Source organism: Rhinolophus ferrumequinum, chromosome 17, assembly GCF_004115265.2.
Source record: "Rhinolophus ferrumequinum isolate MPI-CBG mRhiFer1 chromosome 17, mRhiFer1_v1.p, whole genome shotgun sequence".
Classification (NCBI taxonomy): domain Eukaryota; kingdom Metazoa; phylum Chordata; class Mammalia; order Chiroptera; family Rhinolophidae; genus Rhinolophus; species Rhinolophus ferrumequinum.
Genome location: NC_046300.1, coordinates 27789342 through 27807650, shown reverse-complemented (window position 1 = coordinate 27807650; position 18309 = coordinate 27789342). Strand labels below are relative to the sequence as shown.

General features: G+C 35.8%; 1 protein-coding gene across 2 annotated transcripts in view; it reads left to right on the top strand.

Moving 5' to 3' along the window:
* Positions 1-18309, top strand: part of RAB5A (RAB5A, member RAS oncogene family) — a 29774-nt gene that overhangs the window by 2594 nt on the left and 8871 nt on the right. For both annotated transcript variants that reach the window (XM_033132301.1, XM_033132302.1), the window contains exon 2: positions 818-1073. In XM_033132301.1, the coding sequence (XP_032988192.1) occupies positions 911-1073 (163 nt within the window). In that variant the 5' untranslated portion in view covers positions 818-910. The remainder of the gene's footprint in view (positions 1-817; positions 1074-18309) is intronic.

Below are 18309 nucleotides of genomic sequence, written 5' to 3'. Positions count from 1 at the left end.
TATAAATAAGACACCAATAACCTCACCACATAAAGAACGACTGTTAACACTTCCATGTATGATGTACTTGAGCACATGAGGAAATAGTTTTAAGTCTTTTAGCTATTAGACATACAAACCTGGGTGCCTTAAAATATTTGTTGCTCCAGAATTACCGTTAATTAAACAAAAAAAATATACAATTTAACAGAGACCTTTAATAATAGCCAACATTTATTTAGCTCTTATTATTTTCTAGGATCTGTTCTAAGAGCTTTCCAGAAAATTAAGGAAACTTAATTTTCCTTAAAACCGTTTTAATCCAGTCAGTCTGATTCCAGAACCTGAACTCTTGAGTCACCTCTCAGGTTGCCTGAGTTTGAAACTCAGCTAGGTCGCAGCTCTGTCATAGTAACTATGTGACCTCAATCAAGTTAACCTCTCTTGATTGAGGTTAACTTGAATGAGGGAAAAATGTGCCTGTTTCCTCATTTTTAAGGATTGTAATAGTCTAACTTGGTAAGATTGTTGAGTGGTTATGTTAAGTACTTAAAACTACCTGGCACAAAGTTGAGTGTTTAATAAAGGTTAGCTTTAAAAAAAATTTTTTTTTAAGGCCCTGAAAATAACAGCATGATTTTAGGCTCCAATCTTATGCTTTTACATTATTTCATTACAAAGATCGTGAATTGAACTAAATGACATTTATTGTCCAGTAGAGGTTATAATTGTCATACAATAATATATTACAGACAGAATTTACTAAATTGATTACTGTTAGATGTATTTTGTTTTACTGATTTATATATTTAATTACTTTGTATTTTTTTCTTTACAGGTTTCTTGGTCTCCAGAAAGGAAAAAATTGACACCTTGCATCCTGGAAGTTCATTTAAGGGATTGAAATTAGGGACTTCTTTCAAATTTGGACATGGCTAATCGAGGAGCAACAAGACCCAATGGACCAAATACTGGAAATAAAATATGCCAGTTCAAACTAGTACTTCTGGGAGAGTCTGCTGTTGGCAAATCAAGCCTAGTGCTTCGTTTTGTGAAAGGCCAATTTCATGAATTTCAAGAGAGTACCATCGGGGGTGAGATTTTCTTTTTTCCCTTCATTTAATTGAATCATACGTTGGCAAAAATGATTTTGCAGTACCAGTTGTGTGATGGTGAATACTTAACTAGGTCACACAGTGAAGAAAAGAGCTGTCCGGCAGATATCAGGCTTTAAATTTACCGTGATTTTTGTTAAGATAGCATCTTTCTACATTTTGATTTCCTGGTTATCTCCAAGATGGTCATATGGAAGCTGAAATACAGACACAAACATGAGTAGAATCAATGTCCCAAGTAATAAGATTTGGTCTGGTATTTATTTCTTGATAATGATTAGAAGCATCTTCAAATTAATGCAGGTGTGTGCTGAATTATATTAGCTTTAGAATGGTGACATTTGTAAGAATAAATAGTAAAAGAATTAACCTTAAAAGTCCAATTTGAAATAATTTGACTATTTGTAAATTGCACTGATTTATAAAATTAATTAAATTTTATTAAACTTGTTTAAGAGTGCTTCTAGAGTGAGGGAAGAGAAAAAGTGATTAATGGAGAGACATGAAAGGGGAGTGGGACCTGGGGAGAAAGATGACAGAAGAGCAGGGAAGAAGCAGAGTAAGCACTTCATAGAGTGGTTGTGGTAGGACCAATAAGGGAAAAGTAAGATGCAGGATAAGGAGAAGACAACTAACAGTTCAGTTTTGGAGATAGAAAACAGCTTTAAGATTCAGAATGTTTTGCAAGGGGTATTCAGGTAAGCAGTACCATATTTTGGGGGGTATAAATTTATTTTAATCTCATACATTAAAAAAAATCAAACTTTTGAAATATGTAAGACAGATATCCACTGGCATGTAGCATCTTCTTAGAATCCATCTTTCAGAAGCATAATTTTATGCTGTGCCTTTAGTGTATGTTTTCAAGTCAGTACACTTGAAAATTTTATTCATAGTCTCAGACTCTTCCAGTCAGATAAATTACAGAACTACCACCTCCTCGCTTTTCCCTACAGGTAGGAAATATAATAGTATTTGTCACCCTCTTAATGTTTGTATAATCCTGTTAACAGTGTTATATATCATTTTAGTGTTTTGTGTTTTTTATAATGAGTAAGCATCAAAAATGTAGTCCGTTATCATGGAGCTGTTATTTTGAATTAGAAAAGTCTTGGTATTTTTAAAAGTTTAATGAACAATATACATACTTAGCGATTTTTTTGTTAATACACATATATACCGGGGGTGCCTAAAAAAAATGTACACACATGGATCATCTTTTGTTAATCGGTATATATTGAATATTACAATTTTAATAGTTTTTTCCTTTCTTAAATGTGTATACATTTTTTTGGCACTGTGTGTGTGTGTGTGTGTGTGTGTCTGGTTTAGTGATGAAATAATATGTCTCAAGGTTTAGCCTCTTCCAGAAAGCACATTGGGCCAAAGCTAGCTGGCCCACTTGATAGGAAGAGTTTTAAAGACTGCTAGGTAATGTTTACTCACCTTAAGCTGGTGCAAAAAGTTATTACAGCTATTTCCTTGACAAGTGGTTGTCAATGGCAGCATTTCCCAAAGTACATTTGTATTCTAGGCTAAACACCTGGGCCAAATAGGTTTGGGACTTGCTATATGCCACCCTCTCCATTTTACAGTACATATTAAAGCAATGAAAACACTGACGTACTATAGTAAAGAACTTAATTCCTTGAAAAGTTTGCTTGAGCCTTAGGCGCTTCAGAATAGTTTTTGGTTTTGTTTTGGATACTTCAATTATCTTCTAAGTGTATTTTTTCCTAATGACATCTCAGTGACATTTAAAAGAAAAATTTAACCCCATATCAGTGCATCATAAATATATATATCTTATGATAATGTGTGTATGTATGTATATAATTTCCACTTAATTCCAATTAGATTGTGTACGTTTTATTAATTACTGGCTATTGGGCACTTTTTCACTGATCTTTTACCTGACTGTTTATATATAGTAACATTATGGCCTGAACCACTTAAAATTTTCATCTCTGTTTTATTGTGTTTTAAAGTGGAAATCATATCTGCACTTTTGAATTTGGGTATTCTAGAACCTTATATTCATCAAGAATATCAGGGTTTCTTCTGTAGTTTGTGTGATTCGTCCTAAACATGATAGCTTGATTTAAGAATCCATGTAGTCTCACCATACGCCACACCCCTGCCCCTTGACCCTTTAGCACTCATAATGAGATTAGTTAGGTAGGTTGTGTGTTTAGCACTTTTACAGATGTCTAGTTTATTTGTAGGGGTTTAAAGTCTGCATGACATTTATGTTCTTACTTGTCTAGCCCAAGTTAGCAAGGAGCATTAGGTTGTCTTCTTTATTTGCTATCTCATCTGGAGGTGCAATAACACTTCAGTAAATACTTGTTGGATGGTAGGGCTCTGCATCTTTCATCAACACCTTGAAAACCTGAAGACTAAAGATTTCTGGTGAGTTCCTCCTCGTGTCAAAAAAAACACAGTATTTGTTTTTTAAAAAGACATTTACATGATACTTATAAACAAATGAATCCTCAGTCAGAATATACAGTGAAATAGCATGCAGTCATTCAACCCTTTTCTCTTTTGAGAGGTAGATGTTTGATACCACCGTTTAATTTTGTATGTACTAATCATCAAAGAAATGTTTTACATACTCTGAAGTTTAGGTTACAGAACTATACATGAGAGTATTGATAACATTTCTCTCTCTGGTAGTTTTTGAGCTTTAGTTTAGAGAAATAGTTCTCAAAGAGTGTTACCTGTTCCAGAAGCATCTGTATTACCTGGGAACTTGTTAAAAATGCAAACTCTGGTATTGAATCAAAACACTGAGGTGGGGTCAGCAATCTTAAGTTTTAACACGTCTTCCAGATGATTCTGATGCATACTAGTTTGAGAACCACTACTTTCTGTGTTCTGAGTAGTCAGTGTTACATTTACACTAATGTTGTTCTGCCACAAATGGAATAATTCCTTTTTTTTTTAACTGTGGTTTTGTAGGATTTTTTAAAAAATACTGTTCATCCAACATCCAGTTCGAAAATTAAAATTATTTTGTACTGGTTACATCACATATTACCTGTATTTCTTTGTATTTGTATTTCTTTCTACAATCTATTACCCTGGTAGGCCTCTTTGAGACAGCATGGCCTTCTCTGTCCCCTCAAGGATGCTCTCTCTGCCTTGTCTGTACTAAGGGAGTTAGCGTATCCCAAGTTTTCAGTCATCTGTACCAGTACTGCTCCCCTTTGTTGCCACAAGTAATCAATAACTGATTATGTGCTAAATTAATTTTAAAAGATATAAATGCCTTCTTTTTAAAAGCTATTTTCAGCAATTATTAACCCTAAGTAGAATGTCTAAAGTAATTATTTCAGGGTTGTTTTTACTGGAAGAATAGAGTTCATTCTACTTCTACATTTAACATATTTAACATCCATCCAGTTTCCTTTAAGGGGCTTGAAGGACTTGTTTTTCTGTTTATACCCCAAACATTTAATGGAGAAAAATTGTTAAAATTAAGAGGAACAAGGCTGGTTTTAAAGTTATTATTAACACGGTCTTTGAACATTTTATGACCAGGACTTTCTTAAAAGTCAACTATTATAGTTTAAAAAGTGGGAGTTCTATCCACATTATTTGATTTTAGATTCTAGCTCTACTGCATAGCAGCTACATGATCATAGGCAAGTCTTACGTAGCTTCATTTTCCTCTTACAAGAAATGGAAATAATAGTATCTAACGTGAAAGATTTTTTTTGTAAGTATTAAATGAAAGTGCATATAAATTTCTTAGCACAATGCCTAGCACAGAGTAAAATGCTTATTAATGTTAGCTATTACCACTACCATCACCACTATTACTTTTTATTGAGTCATTTTTATCACTGATAATACTTTTGCCATGTTGTCATGACATAGCATTATTTTGGGATTGTGACTATTCCACCTAGTGCATGGCATTTGGTTTAGAATTTGACAATGTTCAAAAATTTTATGTCCAGATTTTCTTCTCTTAGAAGGTAAAATTTTTCATTAAAAATCATAGGAACGAATAAGATTTAAAAAAAAAAATCTTAAACAAGTACTTCCTAAATTTGAGCTTTCCTGAAAATAAAGTTTTTGCAAATTCATTCAAGTAGATAACATGAACATTTACAACTAAGTTTTTTAAAATTCTGTGTACTATATTACTAATTTTCTCCCCATTTTTTGGTTTTCACAAAGTCTTGTGTATAGTACATTAAATGTATGCCATTCACATCAACTAAGTTATTTGTGGAAGTTTTCTTAGAGGAAGAAAGTCCACAGTTAAATAGAATACTACATATATGCATATATAAAAGTTGCTTCTTAAACTGAGAACTAAAAGCCAGCCAGAAAATTTAAATCTGAATAATTCATGTTTTTATTGTAGCAGTTGGCTCTCTACTACTGCCCTTGTTAACCTTCTGAAAGACTTGTTTGTGTAAGTATAATCTGTGCATTTATTTACTTGTCTTTATATTTTTGCATCTGCACAATTTTTTCAATTGAAAGTACTTTTGAGAAAAGACAGAAGTCCTAGAGACAGACCACCAAGTGTATGGTTTTTGGTTCATGAGAAAAATGGTTTTTGAAATATTCATTGTTCTTTGTGATACAGCAAGAGTTAGAATTGTGGAAGTTAATCACTTGGTTTCAAGTGAAAGAATATTATCTTTATGCATAATATTATTTCCTTCTAGAAAGTACATATTCAGTATTTGAAATGGGTTTTGATATTTCATATCGGTTTGTACCAGTTATGACCTAAAAAATTACCTTTTAATAGTCTTAACATCAGTTATTGTCCAGTATCCTTTGTTAAAACATTTGTGGCCACTTAAACATTACTGTGAATTAGGAGACAGTAAGCTTGGTTCTAGTCCTGGTCCCCTTTTATAAATACTTAGCCCTGTTTACACATTTGTAAAATGCGCACATTGAACTAAATAAGGATTCTTCTAGATCCAACTTCTTTTTAAGTGTGTACTCTCCTCACATTAAACAATACAGTCAATAACAATTTAACCTTTTGTTTTCCTCTTAGAATTTATTTCACATTTTGGGATCATGAACATCAATTTTTGTCCTGTCATACTTAATTCATTGATGTCCTCTGGTGCTGTTAAAGTGTTCAAAGCTGTTTGGCAGAATGGTTTTGCCAATTAGTTCTAACTATAGTGAACTGCCTCTATCAATTCACTGATTTGCTGTTTTTAGTCTGCTATATACTGGGAAATAAGATTATTAAGCTTCTTTAAAATTCATTTACTCAACAAATTTACCAAGCTCCTAACAACTGTGCTAAGTCCTAGAAACCAAAGATGACCTCATGGTTTAATATAGGAGACAGACTGAACACACAAGGTATGAAACATACCACTTTTTAAATTAAGCCTAAATTTCCAACTGATCTTCCTTTTTTTATTTATTGTATATATATATATATATCCCCACAGAGAATATACATAAAAAGGAAGTGTATTATCAGTTACATACTAAAGGAATCTATAAGGTCGCATAAGTTTTGGTACGTGGACTTTATGACATCTAACTTGGGCTTGTTCAGTCTATTGCTACCTTTCTATTCTTGAGTCTGTTCTGAATATTTAAGGTTTCTGGATAATTGACCTTTTTCATAGAGTGAGAGGCACATGAAAGTCATGTGGCTTTGAATGATAATCGGGGGGGTGTGGTGGGGTGGGAAGCTTAATTTAAAATTTGCTTTTAATAGAGTAAGAATTCTGACTTATAAAAATATAGGAATTTTTTTTTGGCGGAAGGGTGGCTTAAAGAGCAGAAGTTTATTTCTCATAGTTCTGGAGGCCAGGAAGTTCGAGATCAGTTCTGGTGAGAGCCCCCTGCTCCTGGAGGAAACTTTTTGAAAAATACTCCTTTTGCCCTTTGGGTCTAACGCGGTAATAATCTGATGTTACTTATAAGCAAACTTCATTATGATGCATGCTGAATTACTTTATCATAGGATAACATCATTTGGAGCCTTTTGTTAACGAGCCTCTTAGTGGAAGAGAATAAGGATTTGTAAGAGTGAGAAAAACAACCAGAGTAATTTCAGAGGTTTTTGGTTTTTTGATTATTGGCTATCTTGATGTAAGCATGAACTCTAGCTACCAAATGACTAAATTCCTCAAGATGAGAGTGTTGCTGAAGTTGCATATTGAATTTTGAAAATGAGACATCATCCTTAGGTTTTACAAGTGTTGCAAAACAATACAGGCATACCTCATTTTATTACACTTTGCTTTTGCACTTCACAGATGTTGTGTGTTGTTTTTTCTCCCAAATGGAAGGCAAGACCCTCCCCCCTCAGCACAAAGATTATGACTTGTTTTATTGTGTGTGATAGTTGCTTTACTGTGGTATATCGAACTTGCAGTATCTCCCAGCTGTTTCTGTATTTTAAGTAAGTGTTGATGAACAGCAGTCACCCTCTTTTCAAGGTAATATAGGTGATGAGGCAGGGTGGAAGCAGGGTGAGGAAGCAGTCAGTCATTCATGGGGTTTTTTAGCGTCTTTTCACAGTCGAAGCTAGATACTCTTTGGACTGAAAAAGGGTAATCGGGTGATGTGGCGGTCTAGTCACTGTACACCTTCACCATTTCTCAGTCAAAAACAGTTCTTTATCTTTGCATAAAACTAGAGCCAGAAGGTGTTCCACTTAGTTCCTACCAATTTTATTTGAGTTGTAACATGATAGTATCTTGGACACATAAGTTGCTTTAATATTAAAGGGTTTGAATTTAGAGAATCCTAACTTTCTCGAATCTGTTGCATTCATAAGTAATGTGTAAATTTTAGAAACGTGATTTCTATGAAATAAAGAGTAATTTCAAGATAGTTCATAAGATAATTTTTAGATTTTATATGTTATGTGATGCAGTCATAGAACTTACACAGCATTTTTCCAAGTCTCATCTTGACCTTACCATTGGTCAGGTAAGGAAATACATTGGTAAGGAAATACATTGGTACCTCAGTTTTCGAACATCTCCGTTGACGAACATTTTGGTTTATGAACGCCATAAACCCAGAAGTAAATGCTTCGGTTTTTGAACACGACTCAGAAGTCGAACATGTCACGCGGCTTCCGCTGAGTGCAAGATCCTGAGGCCTAGCTGTCGGCTGTTATCAAACGTTTCAGAACTCGTGGATTGCGTTCAAAAACCGAGGTACCACTGTACTAATTTAATAGATGAGGAAACTGGTCTACAACAGTGATTTGCCTAAGGTTTTACAGCTAAGGAACTGCTGGGATTGAAGACAAATATTTATTCAGTGCCACCTGTATTCTGAAATTGATTTTGAGTGTGTGTGTATCTTTTTTTCCTTCTGTTTTCCCGAATTGCTAAAGAAACCATTAGACTAGAAAATCTGGTTCTAAGTTAGAGTTAGGGTATGATAACATAAGCATTCTGTTATGAAATGGGTAGTACTTGACAGATATTGACCCTCTTGTATATCATTTTATAAGGAAAATAATGTGAAAGTATTTTGAAATAAAATTTTAAATAACATATTCCAGACTTACCACCAGTATGTTCATTTTATGCTACCCACATACATAATGTTTTTAATTTTTATTTTGTTAATTTGAGTCAAAATTTAGATTTAAAAGGCTTACATTGAAGTCTCCCTCTCATCTACTCCTACCCCACTGAGTTCTTTTCCCAAGAGACAATGTTACTTTGTTGTATATTTCTGCAAAGTTACTATTACATTCAAATCTATGTATTCTCTCCTCCTTTTACACAATTTGAAACATATCAGGCTTACTGTAATAGACCCTATATTTTTCACTTTAGTACAGTTACAGTTATTTATTGCTCAGAAATAAGTGACCCCAAAATTTAGTGATTTAAAACAAAGTCATTTTATTTATTATCTCTCATAGTCCCTGCAGTTGAGTGGGCGTAGTAGGTGGTTTTCTGATCTCCCATGGGTTGCAGTCAGTACTGGGGCTAGAATCATCTCAGCATATCTGGTGTTGATGCTCGTGGCTATTGGTTGTGACCTCAGCAGGAGCTGTCAGCCAAAACATCTACAGGTGGCCTCACCACCTGCCTTGGGTTTCCTCACAGTATGATGGCTGGGATCAAGAATGAGTGTCCCAAAAGTTCCAGGTGGAAGCTGGGTGGCCTTTTATGACCTAGCCCTAGAAGTCACATAGCATTACGTAGGTTCTAGTCACAGGCTCCCACAGATTCGAAGGAGGAATGTCACTGTCATGTAAGAAGAATGTGTTAACGGGAAAATCTTGTAGCCATCCGTGAAAATAGAATCTACCAAAGATATGTTCATGTCATTTTATGATGCTTTGTCAGAGGTTATATACATTTGTAATTCTGATAAATTTTTCCAGACTGCCCTCCAACCAGCAAATAATAGAATGCCTATTACCCTACTTTACTAACTCAAGGTATTATCATACTTGTAGATATTTGCTGTTCTTATATGCATTGTCTCTGCATTTTTTTATGTACATTTTTCCCATATTATGAGTGAAGTCAAGGATCTTTTCATATATTTAGAGCCCATTGTAATTTCTTTCTCAGTGATTTATAACTTCATGAAATTTTATATAGATTCATTTATAGTAGTAGTACTATTGTATTCCATTTCATTTATTAATGATATTTCTCAGTATCTCTGGATTGTATTCATATTTATTTTAGTAACTGGTAATCTTACCTTATTTTGGGGGAGGGGAAGAGGAACAGGACTTTATTGGGGAACAGTGTGTACTTCCAGGACTTTTTTCCAGTCAAGTTGTTGTCCTTTCAGTCTTAGCTGTGTAGGGCGCAGCTCAGCTCCAGGTCCAGTTGCTGTTGCTAGTTGCATGGGGCGCAGCCCATCATCCCCTGCGGGAGTCTAACCGGTAGCTTTGTGGTTGAGAGTGCGCACTCCAACCGAGTCATCCGGGAGCTCAGTGGCAGCTCAGTTCAAGGTGCCGTGTTCAATCTTAGTTGCGGGGGCAATGCCCACCATCCCTTGCGGGACTCGAGCTGAACCAGCAACCTTGTGGTTGAGAGCCCACTGGCCCATGTGGGAATCTAACCGGCAGCCTTCGGAGTTAGGAGCACGGAGCTCCAACCACCTGAGCCACCGGGGCTGGCCCTTACCTTATTTTTTAACCGTACCCTTATTATTGGACATTTAATATTTGTATTTTTTGTTTGCTCTTTCAGGTAATCGTTTAATAGTGGATATTTTCTTGGAATTCTTTTTCCTCCGAACTTAATTTTTATAAGGTCGATTTCTAGGTGTGGTTACTGAACCAAAAGTGATGTATTTAATTATTGTGGGATCAAAGGATTTCAGTTTTTTCATCACCTTTTTCCTCCCTTAGAGCTACTCTCAATTTTTTGGGCACTGCTTGGCATAGATAATGATATTCTGGGACTACAGGTTTCCTCTAACTGTTGTCACTCTGGGGTTAGAGTTTTCCCTGTCTCTTCTTCTTTAACTTGCCCTTTTTCATTCCTATGCTGTAAAATTCTCAGATATTAGGACCTTTATGCTCACTTGTTGGAGTTTAAAAGTTAAGCTCACTTAGCTTATTGCTAGGCATTTAAGAGTCACTTTCAAGCCCAGTAATGTTTTAAAGGTCTGGGAAGCATTAAGTGCTAGGTTCTTGAACCAGAAGGAGAAGGGGTATCACTAAGGAGAAGGGGGAAAGAAGCTTCCTTTGCAAAATAGCCTAGGCACTATCTTTGCACATTATCTTTGATTTTTCTATAGTTTGAAAATGATATGCTTAAGTGTAGATATTTCAGCATTTTTTCCTTTGATGTTCTCTGAGCTTCCTGGATCTGTAGTTTGGTGTCAAACATTTGGGGAAATTCTCAGTCATTACTGTTTCACATATTTCTTCTGTTCCTTTTTTCTGGTGTTCCTGTCATGAATATATTACACCTTTTGTAGTTGTTCCACGGTCTTTTCTGTTCTATTTTTTTTTTCAGTCTTTGTTTTCTTTAGATTTCAGTTTTGGAGATTTCTATTGATATGTCCTCAAGGTCTGAGAGTCTTTCCTCAGCTATGTCCAGTCTTCTAATAAGCCCATCAAAAGCATTCTTCGTTTCTGCTACAGTGTTTTTGACCTCTGGCATTTCTTTTTGTTTTTTTCTTTGGATTTCCGTCTCTGTGCTGACATTGCCATCTGTTCTTGCATACTATCTTCTTCAGCCATTAGAGCCCTTATTACATTAATCCTAGTTGTTTGAAATTTCCAGTCTGGTAATTTCAACACCCCTGCTATGTCTGGTTCTGAAGCTTGCCTGTCCTTTCAAACTGTCTTTTTGCCTTTTAGTATGCCTTGTAATTTTTCTTGCTAACTGGATATGATGTAGTGGGTAAAAGCAGTTGCTGTTAATAGGCCTTTAGTAATGCGGTCGAGAGTTGGGGGGGGGAGGAGAAACATTCTGTAGTCCTATGATTAAGTCTTTAATCTATCTTTTAGTGAATCCATGTGTCTAGACAGTGAACTTCACAAGTGTTTGTCAGTTTTTTTTCCTCCCCCCGCTTAGAGGGTACAGGATAGCTATAGTAGGCTGGAGTTAGATATTTCCCTTCTCCCCCAGGGAAGGCTAGAGCTAACTGGAGTTGGGTATTATTTCCCCCAGGTCAGTAAAACTATGATAACACCCCAGCAGGTTACACTCAGATTAACTAGTTTCTCTTGAGAGCAGGCCTGTTAAGAAGAACAGAGTGGTCTGGTTTATTTCAAAATGGATCCTTTTCCTCCTCCCTCTGCCAGAAGCACGAGGGGGTTTTTCTCAGATGTTTACTGTGAGAACCTGGTCAAGTTCCTGGAGGTAAAACTCAGAAAAGTGTGATGGCCCCCTATGACTGGGTTCCCCTGGAATTTTGAACTCAAATTTGTTCACACCTAACCTCCAGCAATTTGTCAATTGTCATTTGTGTTTTCCTACCTGAGCACCTCAGATTTCAGCGTTGGGATGTTAGGATTTTTTGTATCCACCTGTCTGTCTCCAGTTTTTTTGGTTTTTTTTTAAAGACTTTTTATTGGGGAAGGGGAACAGGACTTTATTGGGGAACAGTGTGTACTTCCAGGCCTTTTTTCCAAGTCAAGTTGTTGTCCTTTCAATCTTAGTTGTGGAGGGTGCCACTCAGCTTCAAGTTGTTGTCCTTTCAGTCTTAGTTGTGGAGGGCGCAGCTCAGCTCCAGGTCCAGTTGCCGTTGCTAGTTGCAGGGGGCACAGCCCACCATCCCTTGCGGGAGTCGAACCGGCAACCTTGTGGTTGAGAGGATGCACTCCAACCAACTGAGCCATCCGCAAGCTCAGCGGCAACTCAGCTCAAGGTGCCATGTTCAATCTTAGTTGCAGGGGGCGGAGCCCACCATCCCTTGCAGGACTTGAGGAATTGAACTGGCAACCTTGTGGTTGAGAGCCCACTGGCCCATGTGGGAATCGAACCGACAGCCTTCGGAGTTAGGAGCATGGAGCTCTAACCACCTGAGCCACCCGGCCGGCCTGTCTCCAGTTTTAAGGGCAGCAGATTATCCTGTGACCTCCCTTCCTTACAGATAGACTTAAGAGTTGTTGATTTTCAATTCGTTAAGCTTTTTACTTATCAGGATGAAGTGGTGACTTCAAAGCTACTTACTTGCGGAACCAGAAACCAGAAGTTATGTTTTCCTTGCACGTTACAGGAATTTAATAATATTTAAGCTACTTGAGAAAGCATTTATTGCCCATAGATAAAATGTCTTTCTTAGACATACATCCCTTAGAGTTAATTTTATTTACTTTTTCCTCTATTGATATTTTGTTTGGGAGCGTTTGCCTGATACTAGTTAATAACTTGTAACATCCTCTGCTCTCTTCACCTTTCCTCTTTGTAATGTGTGCTTTCATTCTACATCCCAGTTCAATATTTGTTACATCCTTGTTAGATAAATCCAATCTGGTAAGTAAAGACTTTATAAGGATTGTGCGTTTGGTGGGCTAAACACAGGCTCTTAGCCTTGAAGATTCAAATACCAGTTTTATTAGTTCATTCTAGGGTGATCACATTTGGGGCACTAATCATACTCAAGCTTCTAAGACTAATTTTAAAACAATGTGTATTGATGTACTATCAGAAATACTGGTATGATAATGTTCAATTGTGACATGTAACTAGCTTATGTCTGGTTAGTGAATTCCCTTAGGAGAGTTGGGTGTCCTTTTGGAGTAACTGTCAAGCTCTGATAGTTAAAAAAAAAAAGAAAAAAGAAAAAAAAATTGCCTTCCTTTAAAAATTAACGTGAATTAGTCTTACAGTGTTGGAGAAATTTTTTTTTTTATCAATTTTATTGGGGAACAGTGTGTTTCTCCTGGGCCCATCAGCTCCAAGTCATTGTCTTTCAATCTAGTTGTGCAGGGTGCAGCTCAGCTCCGAGTCCAGTTGCCGTTTTCAATCTTTAGTTGTAGGGGGTGCAGCCCATCATCCCATGCAGGAATTGAACCAGTGGGCTGAGCCATCAGGCCACCCCTCCAGAAGCTCAATGGCAGCTCGTTGTCTTCAGTCTAGTGGAGGGCACAGCTCACTGGCCCATGTGGCAGTTGAACTGACAACCCTGTTGTTCAGAGCTCGCACTCTACCCAACTGAGCCATGCGGCTGCACCCAGAAGAAATGATTCTTAATCTTTAACTCATTTTGCTTGACTTCATGCAAACTCTTTTCTGTGTTAGTATTTCCCAAGATTGCAGTTCATTTGGCAACAATTACCTTAAGATGTTGCTAATGATTTCTGTTTTGATAAAATATGCATAATATAAAGTGTATAGTTTTAACCATTTTAAGTGTACAGTTCTATAGCATTAAGTACATTTACATTGTGCAACCATCACTACTGTCCAGACTTTTTCATCTTCACCAACTGAAACTCTACCCAAACAATAATAGCTCCCCAATTTCCACCCACCCCTGCCCATGGCAAATACCATTCTACTTTCTATGAATTTGGCTACTCTGGAGACCTCATGTAATAGAAATTATGCAGTATTTGTCCTTTTGTGTCTGGCCTGTTTCACTTAGCTTGTCACTAAGGTTCATCCATATTGTAACGTGTCAGAATTTCCTTTTCATGGCAAAATAATATTTTGTTGTACGTATATACCACGCTCTGCTTATCATTTGTCGGACTATTAGGTTTCTTCCACTTTTAGGCTATCATGAATGATGCTGCTATGCACATTGGTGTACAAATATCTGTTCAAGTCCCTGCTTTCACATATTTTGGGTATATGCCCAAAAGTGGAATTGCTGGATTATGTTGTAATTCTGTTTAATATGTTTAAAGAATCTCTACCATTTTGCACACATTTTACATTCCCACCATCAGTGCACAAGGGTTCCAATTTCTCCTTATCATTGCCAACTCTTGTTTTCTATTGTTTTGATAGTAGCTATCCTGATAGGTGTGAAGTGGTATCTCATTGTGGTGTTGATTTGCATTTTCCTAATGATTTAGTAATGTTGAGTGTCTTTTCATGTGTTTCTTGACCATTTGTATATCTTTGGAGAAATGTATGCTAAAGTCCTTTGGGTTTTTGTGTTGCTGAGTTGTAAGAGTTTCTGACATGTTCTCTTATCAATCCTGTATCAGATGCTTGTTGATTTTTAAGAATGAATCCTGTATGAGTAATATTAATAGATCATCTCATAAGATGGATTTACTTTTGGAAATATGACCATCTTTTTATATATTATTTGTGTAGTAGTTTCTTTTTTTTCATCTTGTTGCCAGGCTTTTGGAATATATTCTTTTTGGGTTTAGTCATGTGTGTATGCTTTCTCTCTGCCCTAATCTTTTAAACCCTTTCTTCTCTTCCTCACGTTTATTGAAATGTAACTTCCCTGAATACGTGGCCGCCTTTGCCGCCGTAATCTACTGTGTACTCCCCCCTTTATACACATACAATTTTAATTTTTAATAGGAAATAAAAATGGTCTTAGTTTTTATTTTGTCTGTTGTCAGCTCTAGACCGTTCGTATAGCCTTCTCTGTGTACAATTATATCATCTGAAGTCAGTGCTCACCTATCTGAGAAAATTCATTATATTAGGTTACCACTGTTGATACTCATTTTTCCAGAAAGCCATCTTTTACGTTCACTGATAACTTTGGTATTGGTTCTTGATCGTGCTTGATCAATTCCTGCCATCCTTCTTCCTGATAGATTATCATCTTCAAGTTTGATCCAAATCCATTAAACTCATTTATTGAATTCCTTGGCTATGAAAACCTTTTTTTCCCCTACACATCACTTCCAAACAACCTGGAGCTTGGACTTGATAACCACAAACTACTGGTCTCCTGAGATCTTGAACAAGGCCCTTCCCCTCTCTAGCAATTTATATTCTTACCTTTCAGTTTTAACAAGACTTCAAATCTTCCACTTCTGAAAGTTTTACATAAGGGAGAATATTCAGTCGTGATTCAACTATGGGACACTCTCTATTATTTTAATTTCTTCTATGCTTTTCTACTCAAGTTTTTGCATAGATGTACCGTATCTCTACCAGGAATTTATATATATTTTTTACTTTTTCGCAATTCAATAGGTCATTTTATAACCATTTTTAATTTACTAATTCATATTTACCAAGTTACCAGTGTCTTTTCATTTATACATTTAGTTCTCGATTATAAAAATTCTTTGAGCACAAAGGTTTATTCTCCCTACTCTCCTGTTCCCCCTACACACACACACACACACACACACACACACACCGTCTTTTGAAGATTCCATGATATAGTAGGTTAACAAGTATCAGCATTTTCATAGCTTTGCCTGGTTGACAAAATTATTTCCAGAACCATTATACAGTATCACCAGCAGTGGGTGTTTTAATCACACTGTTTTTTTATTCATTTTGTAAGTTAGAAGATAAAATTTAACTATTTTTGCTATGATGATGACTTTGTTGATTACTAATGATCCTGCCTTTTTTCTGTGTTATATTCTTTTTGTAAATTTTCTTTACACATTTGTCCTTGATGCTTTTGGAATTTTTCATAATGTATATGAGCTTTCCATATATTAAAAATTAATCTCTTGATATTCATTATAGAAATTTTCCTAAATTTATTCTCGCCTGTATTTGATACATGTTTTGCAAACCTAAGTCTCAAATTTTTATGTAATCAAACCTGATAGACATAGGATTTGTGGTCAATTTTAATGAAGTAACTCTTCCTAAAAAATTTGACTTAGATGAGGGTTGGGGTGGTATTAGTTCCTCGTTTTATCTCTTTTTCATCCTTCTGTTTAGTTCAGGTAGAATCACTTTAGTTGTTAATTTAAACTTTTTTCTGAGTTGTTGGCCTTTGGTTGATGCTATTGACTTGGATATTCTTTCCCCTGCTCAGTGTACTGCAGTGTTTCCTCCTTGCTTATTGTTTATTAAGGTCTTACACATTATAGGTCTTTGGTATTTGCAGATTTAACATTTACAGTTTCAGATATTCTCAGCTGACCTCACGGTCTGTGATTCAGTAATCTGTAGTTTTGCTGAAACTGAAATGTTATTTGCTTGCTGCCAAGCTTGCAAATAGGAACTGATCGAGTAGGTCAAAGAGGGAGCCTATTAGACAGGCCAGCACCCGCATCTCAACACAGCTTTGTTTTTCTCTACTTGTCGTCGCGTACACAGTAACTCTCGAAGTGATAAAAGCTGTTTCTTTGTGAAATATGGGCCCGAAAAGAGAACCAACTGCTAGTGCTGGTGATGGAAGTGAAGAGAAAATGAAGAGGTCTAAGAAAGTGATGTTTCTTAGCGAGAAAATAGACGTTTTGGATATATTAAAGTGGTTTTGCAGATTCAGGTAAGTTTGTGGTTGGTTAATGTTACTACAGTATTTATGTAGTAGTTTATATTTTTGAGTGCCAGAATTATTTTTATAACTTTATAAATGACTAGTAATACATTTTTAGAAGCACGAAGGATTTAAAGATGTCAGCTATACTTCACTGAATTTTATGGGGGAAGTTAAATGCTGTAGTAGTATTTGAAAACTTGAGAAGTTGGGGAATCATGATGGTTTTACGATACATAATGACTGGGTTATCTTATTCCCATAATATTTGTCCTTGTGGCACTACAACACTTTTGTTTTAATGTGTTTTTGATGTACCCTAAAACAAATTCCCTTGGCCTCTAATATTGGTCTTTTTCTTCCCCAAAATTATACTCTTTATCATACCACATGAACAACAGTAGGATATTACCAAGTTAAAAAGATCTTGATGGTATTTTGTTTGTAATTGTGTTAGTTATGTAATAACTTGAGTTAGAGGCCTTTTGACATGTCTTTTTTTCCCCATTTGGGAATTGGCTCTTCAGACGTTATCTAAAATAGACCCAAAATAGTTCTACATGTCTTAGATGAACTTTATTTAGCAAAGCATTTGAACATTTACATGAACTGGGATTTATATTATCCTGTTTCCATGAAAATAAGACCTAGCTGGACATTCAGCTCTAATGCATCTTTTGGAGCAAAAATTAATATAAGACCCAGTCTTATACTATGTTATATATTATATTATATTACATTATATTATATTATACTCGATCTTATATTATAGTAAAATAAGACTGGGTCTTATATTAATTTTTGCTCCAAAAGATGCATTAGAGCTGATTGTCTGGCTAGGTCTAATTTTCAGGGAAACACGGTAGATACTGGGTGTGGAGAATAGCTAATTGTAATTTTTCAAGGAACTTGTAGTCTAGAAGAAAAAGATAATGTTGATTAATCTTTTTAAAAAGATAAGTGTGTGAAACATGTTACTGCAACAGAGAAGTCTGGGGGCACAAAGGTAGGAGCTACTAATAAGGTGGGATGAAGGATGATTTCTAAGAAGAGTTGAGTGAATTGATTGTTCTTTGTTAATATGATTGGGATCCATTCTCCTCACAGCATAACACTGAAAACCTGGTTATTGCCAGTGTATATGGTAAGGCTGTTGACTTGGATCTGTTCCATCCAATTTAAAGAACTCATGATTATCTGCTTTGTTTTAGCTGATGCCTTTGGATTTTCATGTCAGTCTTGTCTCTTCCAAATAATATCTCTTTCCAGTAATTTATTTCTTTTACTATTATATGGATATCCAAAATAATGTTAAATAATGGTGATGGTGGACATTCTTGTTTGGTTTCTAGATGTAGAGAGGCTGCCTAAGAACTTTGCT